This window comes from Trichosurus vulpecula, chromosome 9, assembly GCF_011100635.1.
Source record: "Trichosurus vulpecula isolate mTriVul1 chromosome 9, mTriVul1.pri, whole genome shotgun sequence".
Classification (NCBI taxonomy): Eukaryota; Metazoa; Chordata; class Mammalia; order Diprotodontia; family Phalangeridae; genus Trichosurus; species Trichosurus vulpecula.
Genome location: NC_050581.1, coordinates 118,542,430 through 118,569,504, shown reverse-complemented (window position 1 = coordinate 118,569,504; position 27,075 = coordinate 118,542,430). Strand labels below are relative to the sequence as shown.

General features: G+C 38.6%; 1 protein-coding gene across 4 annotated transcripts in view; it reads right to left on the bottom strand.

Annotated features, from left to right (window-relative positions):
* DAG1 (dystroglycan 1) overlaps positions 1-27,075 on the bottom strand; it is a 98,698-nt gene that overhangs the window by 36,487 nt on the left and 35,136 nt on the right. For all 4 annotated transcript variants that reach the window (XM_036737671.1, XM_036737669.1, XM_036737670.1 and 1 more), the window contains one exon: positions 7,545-7,944. In XM_036737671.1, the coding sequence (XP_036593566.1) occupies positions 7,545-7,829 (285 nt within the window). In that variant the 5' untranslated portion in view covers positions 7,830-7,944. The remainder of the gene's footprint in view (positions 1-7,544; positions 7,945-27,075) is intronic.

Genomic DNA, 27,075 nt, shown 5'->3' with positions numbered 1-27,075 from the left:
AAACACTAAAAACCTTTCTTCCCCAATGTTTTAAATGTACCTTTAGAGGAAAAAATCTCAAACTTTCAATGTTTTATTTCAAGGCTCAGTTCATCTGTCAGCTACATGAGGTCTTTTCTAATCTCCTCCTTCCTTCAACCAAATTGTTGGTGCTCTCTCCTTCTTCGAATTATCTTGTATTTACTCTTCTGTGGTTATGCTCTTTACCCCCAAAAGAATGTAAGCTCCTTGAATGGAGGGACTGCTTCATTTGTCCTTAAATCCCAATCACTTACTATAGTGCTTTACACATAAGCAGCACTTTCTATATGATGAACTGAAAATCCAAGATGGGATCTCTGATAATTATACCAAACTGAGAAACTGGAACTCAAACTATGGATGACTAAGGGAGAAGGAAGGTGCCAGAACTGTACTAAATCCATTAACTAGCTTATGTGATTCCTAGCTCACTTTGGTGTTAATACAGAGATGATTTTTTTTATTTGCTAAAGAAAAAAGTCTAATAGGAAGTAGGGGGAGGTTTTAATTAAACTTTTCAATCATGTGCATTAATTCATCAATTTTGGTATCATTTACCTCACTGTAACAAAAGGGCAAGAAAGATCCTCAGAGGACTCTTGAGTTTAAGAACCGCTAACTGAACAGTACTTCACCATCACTTCCCATTCTATGGCCAACAATATTCCACCATCTCCTCTTCCAATCCCTATGATTCACTCTTGAACTTCCAAGAAGAACATTCTCTGCCTACTTCTCTATCAAATCATCCTGCTCTGCATTCTCCTTCCACTGCATCCTCAGGAACCCATTTTATTATAAACTTCCCCTTGATCTCCCCCACCATCTACTGCCTTTGTTCCTATGCAAAATGAAGCTGGAGAAAATCATGACACTGTGCTAACTGAATCCACTCTAAATTTATGTTACATAATCTCAACTGGGCCCTCACTACATCAAGGCATACACCTCTCCAAATGACTCACTTTTACTCACCATTTACAAGGGCTTTTCCAAACCTTTTCATCTCTCCTCAAACCACTGTAGCTCCATCTTTTCCTCACCCTCTAAGCTTAGAATTTTGCCTCATAGATTACTTGTAAAAAGCCTGAGGCTATTCACCATATGCTTCCTTTTCTTCCCTCTTCCTTAACTCACATCTCTCAGATGCCTTTTGCCACTATCCCTGCCTTCACCCCCAAAACGAGGTAGGGTCTTCTTTCCAAAGCAAATTCATCTACATGCACAAGTGATCTCATTCCATCTTCTAGAACACAGTTTGCATTCTTTATCACCCTCACTTATCTTCACTTCCTCTGTTTACTGGCTGCTTCCCTACTGTCTACAAACATGCCTATGTCTCCCTCCACTCTCAAAAAACCTCTCACTTGACCTATCAAGACCCAATATCATCCCTTATTTCCCTTCCCTTTAGTGGCTAAACTCCCTGAGAAGGCCATCTACAAGAGATGCCCCCACCTCTCACTCTCTTAAATCTTTTCCACAATCTGATTCCTAACCTTGTCATTCAACTGAAACTGTTCTCTCCAGAGTTACTAATGCTCTCTTAACTGCCAAATCTAAAGGCCTTTTCTCACTTCTCTTCCTTTTTGAGCTCTCTACATGTAGCCTTTGACACTGTCAATCACTCTTTTCTTCTCAATTCTCTTTTCTCGAGGTTTTGCTGACACCACTTTCCCCTGGTTCTCCTCCTACCTCTCTGACCACTCCTCAGTCTCCGTTGCTGGATCTTTATCCAAGTCATACCCTAATTGTAGGTGTTTCCACAGGGCTCTGTTGTAGACCCTCTTCTTCCTCTATGCTATTTCATTTCGTGATCTTGTCAGCTCCCTTGAATTCCATTATCATCTCTATACTGATGATCCTCAAATCTACTTCTCTAGCCCCAAACCTCTCTGATGACCTCCAGACTCACATTTCCAAATTCCTATTAGACATCTTAAGTGTCCTGTATACATCTTAAACTCACCATGTCCAAATCTGAACTCACCTTTCCCTTCTTCCTAACTGTTCAATGACTGTCAAAGGTGCCACAATCCTCCCAGTCACCCAGACTCACAACACAGGTGACTTGGACTCTTTACTCTCATCATCCACATCCAATCAGTTACCAAGTCCTGCCAATTCTACCTTCATAACATCTCTAATATGCACCCCTTTCTCTTCTCTGACACTGTCACCACATTGGTGCTGGCCCTCATCACCTCATGTCTGGACTTTCACAATAGTTTCTGATTGGTCTCCCTGCTTCAAGTCCCTCCCCACTGCAGCCCATCCTCTACTCAGATGAAAAATGATCTTCCTAAAACACAGATATGATCATGTCACCCCTCTATTAAATAAACTCCAGTGGCTCCCTATCACTTTCAGGATCAAATATAAAATCATCTAGCATTCAAAGTTTTTCACAGGGGCTCCTCAACTTTCTCATCTTTTTATAGCTTACTACAGACACTACCACCACCACTACCACCCACCACCCAGGTATGTGACATTGACCTCCTTGCCATTTGTCACACAAGACACTTCATCTCCAGACCTGAGGCATTTTCACCAGCTGTCCACCATACATGGAATGCTCTCTTTTACATCTCCACCTCCTGGTTTCCTTCAAATCCTAATTAAAATCCCACCTTCTATAGGAATATTTTACTAATCCCTCCTAATTCTACTGCTTTCCTTCTGTTGATTACAGTTTGTCTGGCATATATAGCTTGTTTTAACACAGCTGTTTGCAGATTGTCTCCCCATTAGACTGTCAGTCACCTTTTGACTTTCTTTGCATCTCCAGTGCTTAGCATAGTACTAGGCACATAGTGGGCATTTAATAAGTATTTACTGACTATTCTGAGATCTTTTTCACCTGGTATCCCTTCACCTGGCACTCACAGAAACCTGATATCCTGGAACATCCACAGTAACACTCAAATAAAGGAAAGGTACATGGGTACTCCTTTACTCAAAGGATATGAGATGCCTCTTCTACAGAACTCTTTGTTCTGAAAACTTTGGGATTCCAGCTTCATAGAAAAGGAAGAAATGTACTTAAATTACAGTAAGAGAAATACTGGGGTTTGACACAAGTAAAGCTTTTCTGACAGTGAGGGTCATTAGGTTCCTTGGGCAATTTACTACTAACAGTTCAATACTGGCTACTCCACTGATCAATCTTACGGGTCCCTCCCACAACAAATAAGACCATAAGGAGTAGACGTATTCTTTGCTCATTACTCTCACTTTTAGACTCTCCCTCTACCAGAATCACTTTAGGTTCACCCCAGTGCTGATAACACTGGATCCAGATCCTGGCCCCAGGTCCCTTCCTCTCCTTTCTCAAGTAGTTCAGTATCTGGCTCACATCTATTTACCCATTATAAGCCCCATCTTGATACTTCAGAAACACCAATATTTACACTAATGTACCCTCAAACACACTGGCACTCTCAATTTCTATGACTTGCACTTTCATTCTACTTCAGTTACACATAAAAAGCGGTATGGTCAAACCGTTTGATCTCACTCTACGATCTGCCCAAAATGCTGCTCCCAGGGCGATTTATGCGGCTTCCCTACAAGCACAGAAATTTACATAAATGCTTTAGTAAATGAAGCCGAGCTACCACAGAGCTCTCACTAAAACAGCAAATCAAAATATATTGCCTATTGTTTCAATAAAAACCTAAGGTTGGACAGCCCTGATCCAGACCCACTAAATTCCTTTCATAGATTACAACCTCCTAAACCCTCCATCTCTCTCATCTGCCTTAGTTTTCCTAAAGTTCTTCTTTTGATCCCCTATTAGTTAAATAAAAACTTCCTGAGACCAGAGACTGTTTTCATCTTTATATTCCCAGAGCCTGCATAGTGCCCTGCACATAAGAGGTGCTCAATCAGTGTTTGTTGAACCTAAATAAATTGAATACACTGGGAAAAGAATGCTCGGTGGTCAGCAAAAGCCCCCAGGCCCACTGAATACCTCTGATGGCATTATTCAGGATTTTTCAAAAATGACTACGCATAACATTATAGAATCACAGAACTGGAAGAAACTTTACAATGAACATCTAGTCTAATGCTTTCATGTTATAGATGAGGAAAATGAAGTCCATAAAATGCCTTGCCCCAGCTCACACAATGAGTTAATGGAAGAAGTGGGATGAGAATCAGATCATCTAACTTTGAGTCCAGTGTTCTTTCCATTAAAGTATGCAATGAAGACTCTTGGTAGCAATGTAACAGAGACAGACCAACAGAATTCACAAACTCTAAAGCACTTTTTTCATCATGTCACATTCTTATCTCACCCTATCTGTGGACCCAATTTCTTCTCATTGCTAACTGAAATGAACAATCATGGTTTTCTATATTTTGTATAGACAGATTTATATTTTGTTGTATCTCCAACCAATGGTTCTTTCTTACTTAAATATCTTTATTTCCACTAGGGATGCCAGAAAGATTCCCCAGGTACAATACCCCTGAACTCAAGAGTAAAATCTAATAAATAAAGACAAATAACCACTCTTCTTTAGAATTCATAGGATTTGAGGAGACTATGGTTTGAACTAGGTACAGAAACAATACTAAGATACAGTATATTAAACTATCAAGGCCTTTTGTTGTTTGTATTGAAAGGTGCTATTACTATCCCTCATCTCAGGCAAGAAAGACTGCTGGATTTGGGAGCCAGAGGAACCCAGCTCTGCTACTGGTGTGGTCTTAGGAAAATCCCTTAGCCTATCTGGACCTCAGATGCCTGGCATATAAAATGAAGGAGTTAGACTGGAAGATCTTTTAAGATGTCTTCTAGATCTACATCTAAAACCTTATTATCATATTATATTCAGGCAATTTACAATCTAACCAGTAATGTCTTGTGTGTCAAACATCCACTATAAAAAATAAAATCAAAGAAAAAAGGAAAAAGGCTAAGAGTCAACATTTCAATCTTGAGGGGAAAAAGCCTTGAGGATTTTCCTGTATTCTCAGGAAAAGTTACCAAACTGAAGCAAAATGTAGTTTTAAAGAAAACTCTTTCTATTCCATTATTTTTAGAAATCACTTTAGCGGAGTAATGGCTACTTTAGCTACTCCCAAAATCAGTTTTTTCAGAAAAAAATTCATCAGGAAAAAAAAATCTGGTGATCCCATCCCTGCCTCCTCCACTTCTTTCTAAGCTTTTAAATCTCTAGTCACTAACCCAATATACCTAGTCTTAGCAAGGAAAATTTTTCAGTCTTCCAAAGTAACACTCAGATAAAGGAAAGGTACATGGGTACTCCTTTACTCAAAGGATATGAGATGCTTCTTCTACAGAACTCTTTGTTCTGAAAACTTTGGGATTCCAGCTTCATAGAAAAGGAAGAAATGTACTTAAATTACAGTAAGAGAAATACTGGGGTTCGACACAAGTAAAGCTTTTCTGACAGTGAGGGTCATTAGGTTCCTTGGGCAATTTACTACTAACAGACTTTAAAATACGCATCTAGATTAGCCAGCTTAGACTCCCTCTACAAGATAACTATTTGACTACCTCAGGTCCTTTCTAGTTCCATAGTTCTTTTGTTCAGGACATTCGATATTAGAAGTCTGAGCATTCACAAGTAGCTTTTGTGACTAATTTCTTATCACTAACAGTTCTCCCAAAACTGGAATGGACAGAAAGCTGTTGAATTACCAGTTTATAATCATTTCCCAGCCTCCCCCCAAAATCCATAAGTTCCCTTGTTTCACAAATACAAATCCCAAATCTAAGCTTCCTCTTCCCCACAAAAAGACCTTAAACATTATAAATGCTGCTCCTGAAATACCAAGGAAGTCCAAACTCAGAGCTGAAATGACAAATACTATAATGAAGCATTATGCTTAGTACATTTATAGCACATCCTGAAACTCAGGCTAGGAAGAGGTAGTAACTTGATGGGGCATGTATAATTCTAGTCGTACATAAACCACCCGTCAGACAAAGAGTAGTTACACAGAGGGAATTCTAAGGTGCTGAAAAATCTTACTCGGGAGGAACTAATGTTCCCATGGGGTCCTCATCTCTAAATTTTGTTTCATTTATGCTATGACTTGTCAGCCTACTTTTCTGATTAACTTTGCAAGTAACCCTTCTGGTTTGTCTTTAAGGAGGGACTTTTAGCAGCTGCTGTAGTTTAAATGTTAAATCTAAATTTTGTTCTCATGTTAAATCGTCGTTTTATCAGATCAGTTATTCTGATCTAGACTCTGCTGCTTCATATAGGATCTTGCCAAGTCACTTCTCCTCTCTAGATCAGCTTCCTAATTGGTAAAATGAAGAACGTGAAGATGAGTGGTTTCAGACTCAAATACATACAGGAGCCTCTAAGTTGTGCATAAGGATCCCTACAGGCTGCACATACTGACTTAGAAAAACACATATTAATATTATCTGTGGTTTGCTGTATTTCTATTTATTTTGTCAAATATTTCCTAATTACATTTTAATCTAGTTCAGCTGCACTCAAGAATGCTGTAGGCTACAAGTTTGACACCTGTGGAATAGATGATATCTAAGGTCCCTTCCAGCTCTAAATCTATGATAAACAAATTCATTCGTTCTTTATCATGGAAATGAAAAATAAGAAAATAAGACTAGAAGTCCCCTAACTGATCACTTTCTACAAACCCTGGAGTCAAAGCCCAAAACATGCCAAGTTCTTTCCATGAGACAAACATCTTCAATAAAACAGGTGTAACAAATCAGATTTTCTAGATTTTGATAAGCTAAAAATAAAAGAGAGGAGTCAGTGATTCCTCATGACATTTATGAGAGCTCCCTCTCTCCTTAAAATATTATTATCTTTTTTTTTTTTTGCATTAACTTAAAGCACAGCAGTTCTCCAACTTCTTGTTTTCAGGACTCTCTCATATTCTTAAAAATTATTGAGAAATCCAAAGGGCCTTTGTTTATATGACTTATATCTACGGATACTTACCATAATTAAAAATTAAGACTGAAAAAATTTAAACATTTAATAATTCACTTAAAAATAACAATAAACCCACTACATGTTAACATAAATAACATTTTTACAAAATAGCTACATTCTTCAAAACACAAATAATTTAGTGAGAAGGGTGGCACTTTTTTACACATTTCTACAAATCTCTTTAATCCTTGAGTTAATAGAAAACAGCTGAATTCTCATATCTGCTTCTGCATTCAATCTGTTGGAATGGGTCATTTTGGATAAAGAATATAAAGAAAATCTGACCTTAAATAGATGTGTAGTTGAAAAAGGAAGGAATATTTTAATAGGCAAATAATATCTTACTGTTACTGTGAAAATAGTTTTGACTTTGTAGAACCCTATAAGGGTCTTCAGGATAGCCATGGGTACCCAGACCATATTTTGAGAACCTCTGATTTACAGAAACTTAGAAGCTTTACAGTAATCAGAAGGGCATTAAAAGCTGCTAGCTCAAAGACATAAAACTAAAAATGAAAGGAGCATCAGAAAATCTTGTTCATTTTTACCACATAAATTCAATCTCACCTTGATTATTTCTCCATTGGAAGAGATTAAATCTGTTGGAATGGCAAGTCGAAATGAGCGACCTACCACAGCTATGCCATCTGGAATGCCCACAACAGCTGGGATAGTCTCTCGAAGATCAGAAAGCACTGAATGCATTGATGCTTCTAACTGGTTATCCCAGTCCCTTACTACTTCAGAGGGTTCACTGGGCCAGTGGGACTGAGCTGAAACAACCATTAGAAGAATAAAAAAGGTCCTCCCCCAAAGAGGGGACAGTAGTACAAATCCAACAGTCATACTCATTACAGTTTCCAATTATATTAAAGCCAAAAATTGTAGGGCACTGGCCAACAGCGTTGAGTGGATTCTATTATCTCAGCTTTGGCACACCTGTTCCATCCCAGCAGGTCTTCAGAAACTGAAAGAAAAAAAAGAAATTTTGATCAACATCAGAATAGATTTTTTCTCACATAAGCAAGAAGGCTGCCATTACCTCATGACTAGACAAGCACTCATCACTCCATTCATTGAGTTTGTATTTACAGTCTTATTTGATTAATTTCCAAATATCCTTGATTTCATCAGTATGAGTACTACTCTTAACTAATGCAAACAGTAATCCCACTATGCCATAAAATATTCTTTGATCTTCTGTAACCATAAAATGTATCCCCTGGTGCTAAGTCTCTGTGAATTTAGCTTGATTAGTTATCTGATGGCAATTCCATATTCTAAGTCTTTGCAATTTGGTTAAGACTTGCCTGAGCTTGGGCTTCCACTGGTAAAGCCTTTGAGAATCCAGTTAGTTACCATAACACCAAGATGATATATCAAAAGGAGGACTACAGAGGAGAATTTCCAAATTTACAATGAAGTAGAATAATTTTATTTCCACTTTGACAACAAAGAGAATATGAGTCCTCTAATTGGTTTTCCCAGACCCTTACTACTTTGGAAGGTTCACTGGGCCAGTAGGAACTGAGCTAAATAAAGCAATCATTAACAGAAAAATCTAAAAAAATCCTCTCGCAAGAGGGGTAATAGTGCAAATCCAACAGTCACTGTAATAAACAGGTAACTAGCCATGAATGAAAAACTTTTCTAGGCTAAGCTCTTTGTGGCAGAATTAAGAATGATTTCTCTGGAACTGTATTTGGTCATTGTGTTAATCAGTTTCCTAGTCTTTTTTTTTTAATTTAATGACTTTGTCTTTTATTTATTTATTTAATTTTATTTTATTTTTTTTAAGTTTTCACATTAGTCATGTTGTAAAGAAGAATGAGAACCAAAGGGAGGAACCAAGAGAAAGACTAAACAAAGCAACCAAAAAAAGAGATCAAATAGTCTGCTTCCATCTGCATTCAGACTCCATAGCTCTTTCTCTGAGTGTGGACAGCATTTTCCATCATGAATCTTTTCGAGTTGTCTTAGATCTTTTCATTGCTGAGAAGAGCTAAGTCTATCAAAATTAGTCATCGCACAATGTGGCTGTTACTGTGTACAGTGCTCTCCTGGTTCTGCTCACTTCACTCTGCATCGGTTCTTACAAGTCTTCCCATGTTTCTCTGAAACCATCCCCACCATCATTTCTTAGAGCACAATAGTATTCCATCGCATATATTATACCATAACTTGTCCAGCCATTCCCCAATTGATGGGCACCTCCCTCAGTTTCTAATTCTTTGCCACCACAAAAAAGAGCTGCTATAAATATTTTTGTACATGTGAGTCCCTTTCTTCTTTCTTTGATCTCTTTATGGTAGAGACCTAGTGATAGTATCACTGGATATGCACAGCTTGTATTTTGGGCATAGTTCCAAAATGCTTTCCAGAATGGCTGGAGCAGCTCACAGCTACAATACTGCATTAATATACCTGTTTTCCCACAGTCCCTTTCAGCATTTGTCATTTTCCTTTTTTTTTTTTTTCCAACTTGGTCAACCTGATGGGTATGAGATGAAACACCCTAAGGACTATTATTAAAAGTCAACATTGTCTGCCCGAGAAGTAAGGTTTAGAGCCTCTGAAAGTATCCGCAGATGACAATTCTATCAAAGGTTTATCCTTGGAACAGAGTAGGGAAACAATGGTGACCTTACACCACATGCAGTGTGCCACAAAGGAAACTGAGTAGGATCACTCATCAAATGATGAATGGTCAAAGGGTTTGAATGAGTAGTTTTCAAAAGAAGAAATGAAACTATCAATAATGAAATGAAAGACTGCTGCAAGTAACTAAGAGAAGCATAACTTGTACAGCTCCATTTCCCCTCATACCATATGAGCAAAGATAACAAAAAATGAAAAATTATAAAAGTTGGAGGGGATATAGGAAGACAGGCACATACTAATGGATGCAATGTTGAAGAAATTATGATTGGACTAATCATTCGGAAAAATAATTTGAAATTATACAGGAAAATTTCAACTGTGGAAGTGTGATTTGTAACAACATTGTGTGAGCAGCAGTTTAAAAAAAAACAAACTAGAAATACAGTCCCACTAGAAAATACCTAAACTGTGATACACGCACGCACGTGCACACACACACACACACACACATATGAATGTAAAGAATATCATTTTGCATATAAGATGACAGATATGAAGAATTAAATCTTGGAAAGATTTAAGTGGCCTGATGTAGAGAAAAATAAGGACAAGCAAGAAAACAATTTACACAATGACCACAGTAATATAAAAGACAATAATGTTGATAGTGACCACAGTAATGTGAAAAACAACATTTAAATACATTATAAATCTGTAATGAGGAATCTTGAAAGATGAAGTTGGACATAGCATTACTGAATTCTAGCTACGATGAAAGGAGATTTCAAAGGGTTCAGAAGAAGAATGAAGAGTAACTCTTTGATTAAAATTCTACACAAGTCAGACCAGGACAACTAGGAAACTGAAGAATGAATTTCTAAAGGCACAAATGGAAACAATTCTGATGAGTAAAAAAGAGTTACAAAAAGGACAGTGTAGTTGTCCAAGCAACTCACCAATCAAATCAGATTTTAAAAGGATATGACAAAAGATGGAAGTAAGAACAAGTAACAGGATTTTTAAAATGGCACAATGTCAAAGCTGCACAATCTCAGAATAAGCAGAGGTTGCCAAGGAAAGCTCAAGAAAAAAGAAATGAGTTTTTTAAGCTATATTTGGGCAAGGAAACTGATCAAATACGGGCTGGAGCTGCTGTTTTCAACGGATAAGGCAATGCCAATTGACAAGAGAGAAAAGCAGGGCTGCTTATTTCTTATTTGGCTTGTTTTCCATGCCAGGAAAAATGAACTTTGAATTGGAAATGCAAAACGGCTAACAGTTGATTCAAAGGATAAGTAAAGAGAGCTACGCTGGATGATTACCTGGCCAGATGACCTATATCCTCAGATGATGAAAGAACTAGCAGACTGATTCTTAAACTACTCTGTGACAGCTGAAAGATCATGGAGGATGGGATGAGTATCACAGAATCTGGAGAAGGGCAAATTTCTTTTTTTTTTTTTAAAAGATAGAGTCTGCAAACTACAGGCCAGTGAGCTTGACTTTGATTACCGGGAAGGAATTAGAGTGTATCATTAAAAAGATGGTTAGTAACCATGTAGAAAAGGAAAACAATGATTACAAAGAGTCAGCATGACTTCATTAAGAACAAGTTGTTAGACTAGCCTTATTTCCTTTTTTTGGACAGGATCAGGGGAATAACGGAGCTATAGCTAACTGAGATTTTAGCAAAAATTGATAAACTATCTCATACCGTTCTTATGGAAAAGATGAAGAGATGAGAAATACATGACAGTATAATTAGATAGATTCAGCTCTGTCTGAATGGACAAAAAGAAAGAGTAGCCGATGATAGCTCGGTACTGACTTGTCAGGAACTCTTCTGGGGTCACACCCACTAGATGTATGCTTGAGCCTGTGCTGTTTAACAACGTTATGAATAACTTGGACAAAGGTATTCATGGCTTGCTGATCAAATCCACAGATGCCACAAAGCTGAAAAGAGATAACACACTGGATGGCATCAAGGATCTAAAAAGATCTGGAAAGACTAAGATGAATTCAGTGAGGATAAGTGGTAAGTCTTACATTTGGGCTCAAAAAATCATAAATCAATATAAAAAGTATAAAATGCAGGAGGCATGATTAGATACCAATGTGACTGAAAAAGATCTGGGGTTTTAGTCTACTGCAAGCTTGATGAACTGTCAATGTAAAGTGGCAGTCAAAGAAGATAATGAGATATTGGACTGAACTGAGAGCGTTACTTCAAAGGAAGTGATAGTACCACTGTACTCTGCCTTGGTCAGATTGCATTGTTGAGCTGGGGTACTGTGTTAAATTCTAGACACCAGTTTAGCAAAGACATTGAAAAGTTGGCATGTCCAGGGGAGGGTAACCAGGATGGTGAAGGACCTCGGATCCATGTCATTATGAGTGTTGGCCTATAGAAGTAAAGGGAGAGGGGGGAAGAGGGAAAGTGACTGGGGTGGTACTGTGATAGATATTTTCAAGTATTTGAAGGGCTGTCACGTAAAAGAGGGAGATTTGTTCTCTTGTGCCCCAGGGGACAGAACCAGGAACAATGGGCAACAGGTGCAAAGGGACAAAGACAGGCTTCATGTCAGGAAAAACTTCTTAACAATTAGTGCCATTTCAAAGCGCTGTGGGCTATCTTAGGAGATGATAAATGCCCCCCCAATGAAGACCTTCAAGCAGAAGTGAGAAGATATATATAAATTCTAGGTATATTATCAGGGCAATTACCTTCTGACTATGGGCTGGACTTTTCTTCTCTGAAGTCCCTTCAAAATCTAAAATTCCATGGTTCTATGACTCCAGATAACTTACAGGGTGAGAGAGTATCCCCTTCTCTCAGCTGAGATACTGGACTACAGGTATGGAATTGGTTCAATCGGGCTTTTGTTAAGCACTTACTACATGCCAGGCATTATATGTAGCGTTGGAGAGACAAAAAAAAGGCAGAAAATGTGGGACATAGCAATTCAGCTTGCTCTCTCTCCTGTTCAATCCTGGGTCCAGTTTATAGCCCATTTGCAGTGTCTACCCAATTTATGTGTATCGTAGAACTTTTCAGGTTATATATGCAGATGTATATTGGCCAAAAATGATTCTTCATTAACTTGGTTTTTCTTGTATGAATAGTTCGCCTACTTGCTGCACTGGCTCCTACTGTTGAGAGATTAAAAGGAAGTCCTCTAATACATTTAGGAGGATTTCTGCAGCAGACATAAAAGACGTGAACAAGAATCACACAAGATGAGAAGCTGTACATAGATTGTGTTCTGCATCAGAGAAGGGATTATCCATTTGTTCATTATTTATGCTACTATTCCTTTCCAGTAGTACAAATAATTAAGAAATGACTGCACAACATTATTGACCTGTGTGATCTTAGAAAAGTCAATCTCTCTGGGCCTCAATTTTCTCAATTGTAAAATGAAAAGATTAGATTAGATCAGAGTTATCAAATACATGGCAGCAAACACAGCCTTAGTCATTGAAATGTAATTAAGAAATATTTAACAAAATAAATAACAATATAATAAAAAGCTACAGTTTAGTGACTAGCCCTCATTTATTTCAGTTTAACACCACTGGACCAGATTACTTCAAAGGTCCTTTTCATGTCTAAACCTCAAATCATATGATGGTAATCTGTAACATAAGGATTACATGGTCTCAAACCAGCCTCTATTCCATTATCCCAATCCTTAACAAAATCAATATAATATCTAGTCTTCACCTAGGATTGAACAGTTGTCCCACCAAAAAATAACACAATAACTCTGAAGGCTTTTCCTTCACTAAACAACACTTACAAGACACACCCTGACCTACAAGCAATAGCAGTTCAGCCTGCTCCCTGGAAAATCACCAACTCAGTATCTATTTCATACAAGTGACTAAGTACCCTGAATTTAGCAAGCAAAGAAGGGAGGGGCAGAACTTAGCTAACTCCACAGTCCTCTGAAGAGATAAACTTTCTGCACACTTGGCAAAAATGAGTCCTGCATCTGCCTTGTCTTGTAAGCAAGGGCAGACTCTTCCTACAGTAAGCACATACTGTAGTCTATCATAGGCACCAGGATTCCTGCTGTCCCAGCCTCCATTCACTGGAAGTCCTTCCATCAGGGTTTTGTGTATATTTTCAATATAACCTATTTATATGTAAAACACTTGAAGAAGAGAAAGGAGTGGAATTTAGGACCATTTAATGTAAGAGTTCATGTTTCAGGTAGAGTCAACTGCATCTAAAATCAAAATGCAAATCACTGCCTTTACATATTTCCTAGTCTAGTATCCAAATGCAAAAAGGTATTGAATTAAATGTAGATAACATTTCCCAATTCAAATAGAGTACTTGTTTGCCCAAGGAATGTTGCATTACTGATGTGTCTAGTGCTCCTTTAACACTCAACTGCTGTGCCAAGTGAAAATAAGAGGCTGGCCCATCATTCAGGAACCTCTCATAAAGAACTACCAAAAAGTTGTAATCCCATAGCTCAACCACAGTTCAGGACATTGTGCAGCCACCACTATTCACAAAGTATTTTACCAAGGTAATCTAAAAATGTCCTATTTCGAAAGAATAGTTAAAGTTATTGGAAGGTAAAAAAGGCTTCCGGAACAGACAGGAAATTTTGAGCAAAATAAGCAATGCAGCAAACCTCCAGATAAAAGGAGATGCCCAGAAGATCTTTAGATAAGATGTAAACTTTAAAGGAAGTACAGGGAAACAACTACTGGAGACATTAAAAAGCAGCAACAAAAGGTTTTTCTGAGACTGACTGTAACAAAGTCAATAGAATAAACATTTTTTTTTTTACCATTCCTCCTCTCCCTTCCCCCACAAAGTCTTGTCAAAAGTAAAAAGGAAATAAGTATACAGGGGAAGTGTGACACATATAGGCCAACAGGCCTTAAGCCAGCAAGAAATCAACTGCAACTAGTACAGAGAAGGGCTTTGTGACATGAAAACTACAGCACGAGTAGAAGAATAGAAAGCAAAAGTACACTGACTACTGCAGACTGTAAAAAGGAAGCTGTAAGTAATCAAAGACACAGAGCACAGTATAAAGAGTGAAGGACCAGGACTTAGGTTCAAGTCCCCCTTCTAGCACTTAAGAATACTGTTCCCAGGCAAAACATTATATAAATCATATTACTTTACATGGTCCATGAGTTCATTTTTCTAAAAATCATAAAAAATTATGAGAACTATGATTGTCCATAAGCATAAAAATAAAATAAACCACTGTTTCTAGAAATCTCAAAACAAAACAAGTAATAATTAAGCACTAAGTAGTAACCAGCCATGTTCTAAAAGCAAGAGTCCTTATCCTTTTTTGTCATGAAACTTTTTTGTTAAATCTATGGACCCCTTCTCAAAATTCTTTTTGTTAATTAATAATTGAAAGAAATGCCAAATTTCATTTAGAGATTAATAAAAATAAAGATTTTTTTTCCTTCATCAAAGTTCATGACACTCTGCATTAGACTCATGGGAATCTATGGACCCTAGAGGTCAAAAATTTTTGTTCACTATAGAAAACTGCATTTTGGTAGCTAACAGTTAATGGGAGAAGCCAAGACCAATACACAAAGCAGAGACCAATTAAGTGATAAATTGTGAGGTCTAGATGGTGATAAAGTTCAACAGGCTCCAGTGTGGGCTAGAGCTAAGGTAAACAATCACCTGGGAGTCAATACTTGGTAGGAGTGGGAGCAAACAGGCAATGTAAAGTATTACAATATTTTTTATAAATGCCAAAAAATCCACTCTCTATGGCCTCGAGGTATTTGTTTTATAATCACTCAGTCCCCCTGTCCATTATAACCTCCAGAAGGTTCTATCTAGCAAGAATAGTCAGAAAAAGGTTCAAGGAAGGTCAGCAGATAGGAAGGCTCTTACTACTGAATCACTAGTATCAAGTCAAGTATTTATTAATTGCCTATTATATGCCAGTCCTATTATTATTAAGTGCCTTTATGTGACAATAAGGAAAGGCAATAGAGAGATTAAATGACAGTTTGGGGAGAGATACAGGCATGTTTCTAGGTAGTAGAGAAGTAGACAGGGAAGAAACTGAAGAGAAGTCAGAGAATGGGGACGATGGGGGGGATAATCTACTAGAGAAGATGGGACAGAATGGGATCGCATGTGCACATAAAGGGCTTTACCTTGGCAAGGAGACGAGCCACCTATTCACGTGAGAAAGGTGAATGAAGGGGGAGTTGCAAAAGGCATCTGAGAGATATGAGATGAGGAAAAGGTGAAAAGAGAAAACTCTCAGTGAATAGTCCCAATTTTCTCAGTGAAATATGGACAAGTTCTCAGCTGAGAGGGTAGGGGGATGGAGAGCCATGGGAGACTGGATAAGGGATGGAAAAGGCCCTGTGGTGAATGGAATAGTGAATCAGGGAGGTATAAAAGGATTGCCTTGATACAGTGAGGGCCCAGTTGAGATAGAAAGAACATGAACTGATAATGGGCATACTGAATCCAGGAAGAAAACAATTAGAAGACTATTACCATTGATCATGACAACCCATAAACAAGGGTGTTATCAGTGTGAATGGAGAGAAGGCAGAAATACTATGGAAGCAGAACTGACCAGATTTGCTAACTGCCTGCAGTGGCTTTAAATAAACTGGGGGGGAGGGACCCAGCACTGAACCTTCTCTGGCTACCTACAAAATGTTCCACTTTTACCTTTAAGTGAGAACTGGCTATGTGTGGGGGATGGGAGAGGAAAGGTGTCAAATCCCTTAGGAATGAAGTAGTAATGCAGGAAAGCCTTTTGTGACAACTTCATAAGCCTTTCTAGGCCAAGGGTTATGCCTTCTCCATTTTTCCTATCCCTAAGTTCCTAGCACATGATCCTATACTGCATTACCACCCCATTACATTTATTTATGCAACCCTTCCCAACTATACTATGAGACAGACAAGGAAGGATCAATCAATATAAAATCATTAAGCACTTACTACTTGCCAGGCACTGTGTTAAGTGCTGGGAATACAAAAAGAGGCAAAAGACAATCCCTCCCTTCAAGGAGTTCACAATCTAATGGGGGAGACAATACACAAATATGTACAAACACACTGTATGTGGGAGGAATAGGAACAAACTAAGAGACAAAAAGCACTAGAATTAAGTAGGGTTGGAAACGGTTTACTGTAGAAGATGAGATTTTGAGACTCCAAGGAAGCCAAGATGGTCGGTCGGCAGAGCTAAGGAGGGAGGGCACTCCAGGCTTGGAATAGCCATAGAAAAGTGCCAAGAGACAGAATGTCTTGTCTGTGTAATAGCCAGGAGAGCAGGGCCACATGATCAAAGAGTACAGTGCAGGGAATTAAGAGTAAGAAGACTGGAAGGGTTAGGAGGGGCTGGGTCGTGAAGGGTTGTGAATCCCAAACAGAGAACTTTTATATTTGAACCTATAAGAATAAGGAGCCACTAGAGTTTGTGGGTAAAGGAATGATATGGTCAGACCTACACTTTAAGAAAAAGTCACTTTAGTAGCTGAAAGAAGGAAGGAGTTTATTGAGTAGAGAAATAACACGGCTGGACCTGTGCTTTAGGAAAATCATTTTGGTATGTTTAGTTTCCTGAATGGAGGAAGAACTGAATTGGGGAGAGACCAGAGACAGGCAGAACCACCAACAGGCTATTGCAATAGTCCAAGTGTGAGCAGATGAGGGGCTGTGCTAGAGCACCGACAGTGTCAGAGGACAGAAAGGGGTGTAGTTGAGAGATGCTGCAAAGGTGAAATCAACAGGCCCTGGCAACAACTTGAATATGAAAGAAGTGAGGAATCCAGGATAACTCCTAGGATGTGAGCCTGAGGAGTCAGGAGGATAATGTTACCCTCTAGTAATAGGAAAGGGGGATAAAGGGGAAGGGTGTTTAGGAAAAAAAGATAATGAAACTTGTTGTGGAATACTTAGTTTGAGATGTCTACCGGACATCCAACTTGAGCTATCTGAAAGGCAGCTGGAGAAGTGAGATTGGAGGTCAGCAGAGAAATAGAGGCAAGAAAAGCAGAAATGAGAATCATCAGCACACAGATCCATGGCACATAAATCCATGGCAGCTGATGAGATCACCAAGTGGAGTAGTGTAGAGGGAGAAGAGAAGGCCCCAGACAGAACCCTGAGGGGAACTTGTGATCTGGAGGAGGATCCAGCAAAGGAGACCGAGAAGCAGTAATCAGCTAAGGGGGCAACAAGGCAGTGCAGTGGATAGAGCTTGGAATCAGGAAGACTCATTTTCCTGAGTTCAAATCTGGCCTCAAACACTTACTAGCCGTGTGACCCTGTGCAAGTCACTTAACCTATGTACCAAGGTTTCCTCATCTGTAAAATGAGCCGGAGGAGGGAGTGGCAAGAAAATCCCAAATGGGGTCATGAAATAAGTCCAACACGACTGAAACAACTAAACAACAAATCAGATAAATAGGAGAACCAGGAGAGACTGGTGTCCCAAAAACCTAGAGAGAATAGCAAGAAGATGGAGAAGAATACTGATAGAGAAAAGGCCACTGGAATGGCCACTGGTAACTTTGAGAGAGCAGTTTCAGTGAAATGAGGTCAGAAGCCAGACTATAAGGAGTTAAGAAGAGAGTGAAAGGAAAGTGGAGGTTACCTATTCAAAGAGTTTAGCTGCAAAAGGCAGAAGAAATATAGGACGAGTGAAAGAGTGGAAGGATTGGGAGAGGAAAAGATTAAGGAGGAAGGACAGTTTGTTGCCTGCAAAGCAGGTATTCCAGAGGGCATCCTGGAAGGGCTAGGTGGTATCTGGTTGAAACTTTGGGGTCGAGAGGGATGGGAATAAGGAAGATGAAGTGAAAGATAACTAGATATGTACATCACTGAGTATAGGGCAACCCTCTTGGAGACAGGGGTGGAGGCAAGTGGAGCAGGAGATGACTGGAGGGACACAGTCCGATGGGAGGCCCCTGTGTGCTCACTATTCCTCTTCCCTTCAAAAGGTCTAGATTAGGCAGGAAAAGAGCACAACAGAAAATGAAGGCCAAACCTGCACAACAGGAGAAAGAAGTCCCATCCCCACCAAATTTCTTCCTCCTCTTCCCTCAAAGGACAGGTGCTGCAGGAGATGGAAGGCCTGAAGTCAAAAGGTAGGTTGCTGCTCCTCCACACCCCAGCTGGAAGATCCATCTGACAGCAGGAGTGGAAGCTGCCTTACGCTAGCACAGGTGGAAGCTGTTGCTTTGGGGTAGATGACCAGGCCCCTTATCGGCTTCCCTCTGGGGATACAATATACCCATCATGCAATGGAAGATATCCAAGGTGTGCGGTCACTGGAACTCTGGGCCTCTCTTCTTGGGTATCTTCAAGGATATCTTTGGCTATCTTATAAGACAAGTTTCCTTACCTGGAAGATAAGGAAACTGAGGCTCAAAGAGGTTAGGTGGCTTTTTCCAAAGTCTTACCATGGCAGAATTGGGATAAGTATCTCAATCTCCTGTAACCTTAATCCAGGGCTCTTTCTACAATATCACAATATTAGTAACTAAACCTCTTCCGGAACTTGATTTCTCAATGAGGGAAGAGATCATGTTGTGTTCTTTTTTTTTTTTTCCTTTTCTAGTATCCCCAGCACTTAGTTCAGCACCTGGCACATACAGTAAGCACTTAATAAATACTTGTTGACTGACTAAAGGAGGGTTATCCAAGACACATAAATTGGAATTTGAACCTAGGACTCCTACTCACAAAAGAGCTAATATTCTAATGAGGAAGACAGGTATACAATTAAGTACAGAATAAATACAAATATAAAGTAAAATAAAATAGTTTGGGAGGGAGGGCTATAACAGTTGAAGGTATTAAAAACAGGGATGGAGATATAATATAGACTGGAACGGCTCATGTTCACTAAAAACCAAAACATACACACACACACACACACACACACACACAGCATTTCAATTTGCCGAGTCAATAAGCCTGTAACTGCTCACCTAAAAGTACCTGCATTGCATTTCTAGGGGCTACCTAGAGGTTTACAAAGACATTTCCTCAAAAGAATCCCATCAAGTGTATTATTCCCATTTCACAGATGAAGAAACTAGAGCTCAAGGGAGAGCTTGTGCCCAAAGAAACATAGCATCAACCCGAATCTTTTCTGACTCCAAGTACAGGGAAAGCTCTTTCCACTACACCACACTATTTTGGGTGCTTCTATATAGAGCATTATCAGGTCATAGTTGACAAGACATCAATTCCATTTTGAAAATACAAACTACACCATGAGTGGAAGAGGAGAAAAGATAAAGAGGGACAGAGCTGGAAAGAGAGGAGAACAGGAAATAATTAACATTCTAGCATTTACATAGCAAGTCCTTAAAAGGTATGCAAAATGTTATGCATATGTTATCTCATTTGATCTTCAATCAAAACACAGGAATGAAGAGATCAGTATGAAAGGAGAGATGATGAAAAGGGAAAAGGAAGGAGAGCAGGAGTATCCTCCCCAAGACTAAGAGAAGGGGAAAGCAAAGGTGAAAAAAGGGGACAGCGGACAGCAGGAAAGAAGGAAAGGTTGTGCTGACCAGCACAGTTTGACAAGGTACTAGATAGTCCTAATGCCAAGAAGGTCCATACCTACACAATTCCTTTTGTTCCACTTGCCAGTTCCAAAACTTATTTCCTTAGGCAGTAACTGTCAAAGGCAGTAAGACAGAGATAGACAACATCCCATTCTGGTACTCAACTCCAGTCACACCCAATACAAATGTTTACTCAATAAAAATAGGTATCTCTAATGTTCCCACTAAACAGCCATGATACAAACACACAGAATATTTCAAGTAAAGGTCAGAACTGGAATGGACCTTAGAAATCTAATCCAATAATCTGGCTCTCATATAACTAGGAACTAATTTGGTATTCCTTAATTCAATACTCCAGAAAACAGGACATCTTACTAAAAAAAAAAAAAGGGGGGGGTTATAATTAAAAATAAGAACAGTATTAATAATATAGCATTAAAACCATTACAATTTACTGCTCTTCATTTTTAAATGAAATACAGTAAAGGGTGTTAAATGATCCCTAAGATCTAAATTTCCAGTTTCTAAACATCTCTGAATCAGACACTTGATAAATTTTTAACCATGTAAAATGGGATCAATGTGGGATCTACAGCCCAGATCATCTCTAGTCTAATATTTAAAAGTAATATTAGCATAGTGGAAAAGGGAACTAGACCTGTGATTTCATTGGTATGGGGAAGTCTCTCCCTCTACCAATGCAGTTTGGCAATTCCTCTGAGAATTTAAGTCTTAGTACCCCAGGGTACTGAGGGATTAAGTTATTTGTACAGGTTCACATAGCCAGCATGTATGAGAGAAGGGACTTGAACACAGATCTTCTTAGCTATGAGACCAACTCTCCATCCACTGCTGCCTCTTAAGAAGGAAGTTTGATTTTATTTAATGTCATACAATAAAAAAACTTTTTTAATTTAAATTTTTTGTGAAAGCAAAAAAGTAACAGAATTTTTAAGTAATCTCAAAGTTATAGCTAACTTTCATTATTCAATAACTCATTCTTAGATGGGGAGCACTTTCTTCACTATCCAAAGATTTGTTTTGTATCACAATCACTTTTGGAAATATCTCATCTACTCTGAAGAACTGTACCCACCCCCCAAGCCTTGTTAAAAGGAAAAAAAACCAGCTAAACTAAAACACCAGATACAGTGAAATCCTCTGACAATGTATATAGCATTCTGTCCTACTAGTCCCCTGTCCACCCCCTAACAAAAAGTAGAATGCTGTTATCTAGGATTGTTACTGGTTTTTCAGTTTTACTCAGTTTGGCTTCTTCCTAATAGTCAAACAGCACTAAAATGTGCTAATTTTAAAATGTTTCATATGATTAATGCTAAATGAAGAACAGGCAAATTAATAAATTCTGAAATGTATAATTAATAGAATGGGAAAATGGCAGTTGATATGTATGCTGGTTTCCAAATTCTAAGAAGCTGCATCTCTATCTTCTTTAGGTCTAAATATGGGCTCTAACAATTCCTTCACCAAAACCAGGAGTGCTTGGAATACTAGCAGCTATGCTAGGCAAAATCACCTGGACTCCAACAGCAAATGTCATCTCAAATACACACATGGAAAGCAACTCTACCATCTGGAAAATTCTTGCCCAGACCAGTTTGGCTCCCTATGTTGTACAGGTGTGTGTACTTAAACAGACCCATGACTTTATTAACCAGGAGACAAAATACTTCTATAGAAAGGTTTTGCTAAATCACTTAAGCCAGTTGTTTCACACATCCCTCCAAATCACCACTTCCTAAAGAAATGAGAAATGCACAACTAATTCCTTGCCTTCACCAATGCAACTTAAAATAGATAATACAAATGCAAAAAAAGAAACACTTTTCTCTGAACACCTATGGAAAAGACTTCATTTAACCTCTCAATATTCCATAACTGACTGGTAAAACCTCAGGGGAAGCAGAGTAGTAGGGGCAGGGTATGGTGGTCTTAGTGAAAGTTAGCAAGAGTATAAATTAGAGGTGTTTACCCCCCCCCAAAAAAGAAGAAAAATACTGACTCATGTGTATATAATAGAAACTAAGAACCAATCATACAAAATACCGTGATTTAGAACTGTAAGAGGAATGCAAATGAAGAATAAAAAAAACTCTTAGTACCTCCTACCCAGAATATTGACAAAGATAACAAAAAGATAGTGTTGAAGAAGCTGAGGGAAAAGAGATATAAAAACCCTCCAAAGAAAGCAAAGACACAAAACAAGGTCCCTTATAAACCAAAACGGTAATAGTAGCAGCACTTGTTATACCAAAGAACTAGAAACAAAGCAGATGATTATAAAAAATGCAAAGATTCATGGGAGATATATGAAATGACAGCGTGAAGTAAGCAGGACCAGTAAAACATACACAATAACAATGTAAATGAAAAGAAGGAAAATAAAATAAAGCTGACACTGTATAATAATGCCCATGGGTAGGAGAGGAGAGTTGAAAAAATACTTCCCCCTCCCTCTTCACTACTGAGGTGAAGGGCTATGGGTATAGAATATTCACTGTACTTACTGTCAGTCAAAAGAATTGGTTAGTTTCGCTAAACTGCTTTTTCTTTCTTTTTTAATCGTTGATACAAGGGATGGCTTGCTGGATCAGAGGGATAGAAGAGTTATGTTTGGGAATAAAGATGATATAAAAACAAAGGAAATTAATCAATAAGCTAGTGTCTTTTAAAAAGATAAAAATGGGTGCCAAGTAGAAATAAGGTAAGAAAAAAAACCCTATTACATAATATAGTAAACACAAGAGCCCCAAAAGATGCCAATGATTTAAAGATGAGTTTTGTTTAAAAAAAAGAAAAGAAAAGAAAAGAATGACTTTTGTCATGTCTACATTATCACCAACTCCAAAGCAACTTTTATCATACTTTCAGAAGTGGAAACAAATAGGATTGCCCTGGAATTTTTACAGCATCCTTCTAGGGAAATTTTAGAGCCACCTCAGTGATCATCCCACTAGTGAGCATGCTGTGAAGTAGAAAAGCAAGGCCCCAGAGCATACAACTGAAAAAGCTAAGTCTATTATGGGAAACAATTACATTGTTGCTGAGACTGTAGACTGGTGCAACTTTTAGGGCATCATACAAAATAAGTCACAAAACTCATTATTCCCTTTGACCCATCAATTCCATCACCAAGAGTTTATTCTAAAGAAAACATGAAAAGGAAAAAGTATTTATCTGTACCTGAACAATTGATATATTTGTAAGAGCAAAAAAAGAGGGAATAACCTATATGCCCAATGATTAGAGAAGGACAGAATAAGAGTATATTAATAGAATGTAATGATATAGTGCTGTAAAAAAAAGTGAGGTATGAAGAGGAAATACGTAAAGACTTACTAACCAGCATATATATACAAAAGATTTAAAAAAAAAAACTGCAAAGCCAAGGTGACACATTTGTTGGTTAATTTATTTGGTTCTTTGTTAAATGTACAGTAAAATGTATGAGGTTTTTCTTTTTTACTTTATTCCTTACTTTGTACACATCTTTTTTTAAATGCCTTGCATGCTGTAGGTGCTTAATGTGTGGTGAAACAAATTATTTCTATGTTGTTTTTTACTGATGCTTATTCAAGTTTATAATTTTAAAAAGCCCTGCCTACAACCCAAGTATCCTGGTTTCCAGTCTAGTGCTCAGTCCACTAGACCATGGATCTTAATGGAGGTCAGTTTTAAACATCTTGTGTTTTGGGACCTGCTGAAAAAGCACAATCTCTTCAACACTTCACTGAACCCTGTTTAAACATTATCCTTGGCCACTTTGCCTGAAATCTGACCACAGCCACAGGCAAACTAAATTGGCTTCACAAATACATTTTTAGAGGCTTTAAAAGTTATGTTTAAATGATGCCAAAGCCCAGGATGTTGAATCACTAATACCCGAAGATAAACCAAGCACAGAGGTAAGGATTAAAAAAGTCCGCAAGGCAAGGCCTAAACTTTTTTCTGCACTTGTTCTTTCTCACACACTCTCAATGTTTAATAAGTACTACAAGTCAGAAATTAACCATCTTGAGGGACGTTTACTTCTATTTCACACATTTTTTTCATGCGCAATCACAGGCCAAGAACCCAAGCCGAAATAAATTACTATATCAAGGCACTCTAGGTACAGACAAGAACCAAACTTAAACCCTGATGAAATTCTCCAGTTATTTCAACAGTCATCCACTTAACATATATTGACTAAGCACCTACTATGAACAAAATCTTATTCTAGGTACTATGCATAACTTGGAATATTAGCGTGTATCATTTATACCACTATATCAACAGTGTCTAACCAAACTCTACAGCAGCACTGATAAGTGACACAAAAGCCTGAAGTTATGCGAAAAAGCAGGTTCAACAAACCTCCTTTGGATCTAAAAAGCCAGCCCATTAAGTTTAGGGGCCAGACAAGTTTTTCAGCTTTCAAGGACAAAAAAGCAAAAGGGGAAAAACTGTACCATTGTAGGTCATACCTCAAACCTCAAGAGACCCCAATTAGCCAAGATTGCAGTGAACGGCCAAAAGGAGCCTGCTAAGCACATCCAATGAGAATATTTTCTGAGCCATATATATATATATATAGGGTGAATGGAAGGTCTGATAGCCAGGAGCCCAACCTGTGACCAGGGCATCTCCCCTACTCGTATTCTTCCTTAAGAAAGGCTAAGCTCGGGGGCAGCTAGGTGGTGAAGTGAGTAGAGCACCAGCCCTGGAGTCAGAAGGACCTGAGTTCAAATACGACCTCAGACACTTGACAAACTTACTAGCTGTGTGACCTTGGGCAAGTCACTTAACCCCAATTGCCCTGCCCTCCCCCTTGCAAAAAAAAAAAAAAGTTAAGCTCAAGTAAGAGATGCAATAGATAACTAACTGGCCAAGAGAGGCACCTATTTCTCATGGAATTCAATAATTCAACATGGACTATTTGTGCCCAACCTGTGGTAAAGCATTCCAAGCTCCTATTGGTCTAATCAGTCACAGTCGGACATATTGAAACTTGACTGTAGCATAGTGATGTCATTTTGGTCCTCCTCGAGAATGAAGGACAAAAACCATCAACAATTCAACATACACTAAACTACTACTCGGCAGAACTGTGAAAGGGGATAGAAATGCAAAGACAAAAAAAAAAAAAAAGTCTTACTCCTTGGGAATCCCTGACCTCAAGGAATAGTACTTTTCCTGAAGCAAAAGGGAAGTATTTAATAGTATCATAAATTTAGAGCTGGATCAGACATTAAAGGTCATATATAGTCCAACCCCCACATTTGAGAAACAAGGAAACAAACTCAGAGCAACCTGTCTACACATCACACAGGTAAATGGCAGATCCAAAATTTGAACCTAAATCTGACTCTCAATCCAGTACTCTTTTATATCCATCTATAAAAGCATGTTACAGGAGTTAAGGGGGGCACGAGTGTGGTCATAGAACAAAGAAGGTAAAAGGCAAATGAACAAAAGCCAAAACTGGGACCAAAAAATAACAGGTAGATAAAGAGATAAAACATTTATTAAGCATTTCCTATGTGCCAAGCAGTTTTGTCTGGCAGGGAGCTGAACAGGGATGGAAAGGGTTACTAGGAGGAGAAAATAAGGACAAGACCTAGGGGACTAAATAGAAAGTTTAATAAACCAACTAGGGGGAAAAAAAACCAAAGGACCAATGGTAAGCTTAATTTTCTGTTTCTTCCCTTATAGCACAAGAGATTATTTAACAGATGCCACATATCATGATAAAAGTTCAAAACCATCTGGTTTCACTGAATTAAGAATGAGAATTGGCAAAGTTAATTACAGTAAAACATTTCCTATCCACTCCTCCCTTCAGCCCCACTAAACTCAAATCTACCAATCAAATTATTTTAACGGAAGACCAGGAGTGGAATTTTCTAGTTCCAATTCCATTTCCTATGACCTCAGGCCTGAGTCTCAAGTCCTGTTCCCTATCCAAGCCCTTTTTATTTCCCCTAGGTTGGCTCAATGGATATCTCTATTCCCTGCCTCCCACAGTTTCTGATAGCAATGGCCCTGGCCCACAAAATTCCTCCCTCCCCTTTCCCCCTTCTACCTTCCTTATTACTGCAGAGGACAACACCATCCTCCCAGTCCCCTAGGCTCCCAAGCCAAGTGTCATCCTGTCATCTTTTACTCCTCAAGATTTCTCTCCCCTCCCCCCATATCCAAGGCCTGTTCATTTTACTTCTGCAACATTTCTCTAGTATGTCCCCCATATCTCCTCTGACACTGCTAACCACTCTAGTATAGACCCTTGTCACCTTACATCTGGCCTGCTGGTGGGACTGCCTGCCTCAAGTCTCTACCCATTCTAATCCATCCTTCATTCAGCTACTCAAGTGATTTTCTTAAAATGCAGCAGGTCCAACCATATCACTCCCTTAATGCAGTGGCTCTCCTTTTGCCTCCAGGTTCAAATATAAAAATCCTCTGCATTCAAAGCCATTCATAACCTAGCTCCCTCCTATCACTGCAGTCTTCTTACATCTTACTCCCCACTCTGTACTCTTTGAACCACTGTCTCTGGCCTCCTGGCTATTCCATGAACAAGACACCTGATCTCTTGGCTCCAAGTATTTTCTTTGGTTCTCCCCTATGTCTGGAATGTTCTCCCTCCTCATCTTTGCCTCCTGGCTTCCTTTAAGTCCCAAATAAAATCTTATCTTCTACAAGAAGTCATTCTCAACCCTTCTTAATTCTAGTGCTTTCTGTCTCAATTATTTCCTATTTATCCTGTATATAGCTTGTATATATTTGTTTGCTTGTTGTCTCCCCTGTTAAGACTTCGAGCTCCTTGAGGATAGGGTAGGGATTACTTTTTGCCTCTTCTTGTACTCCAACACTTAGTACAGCAACTAGTACAAAATAGAAGCTTAGTAAATGTTTATTAACTGACAGAAAC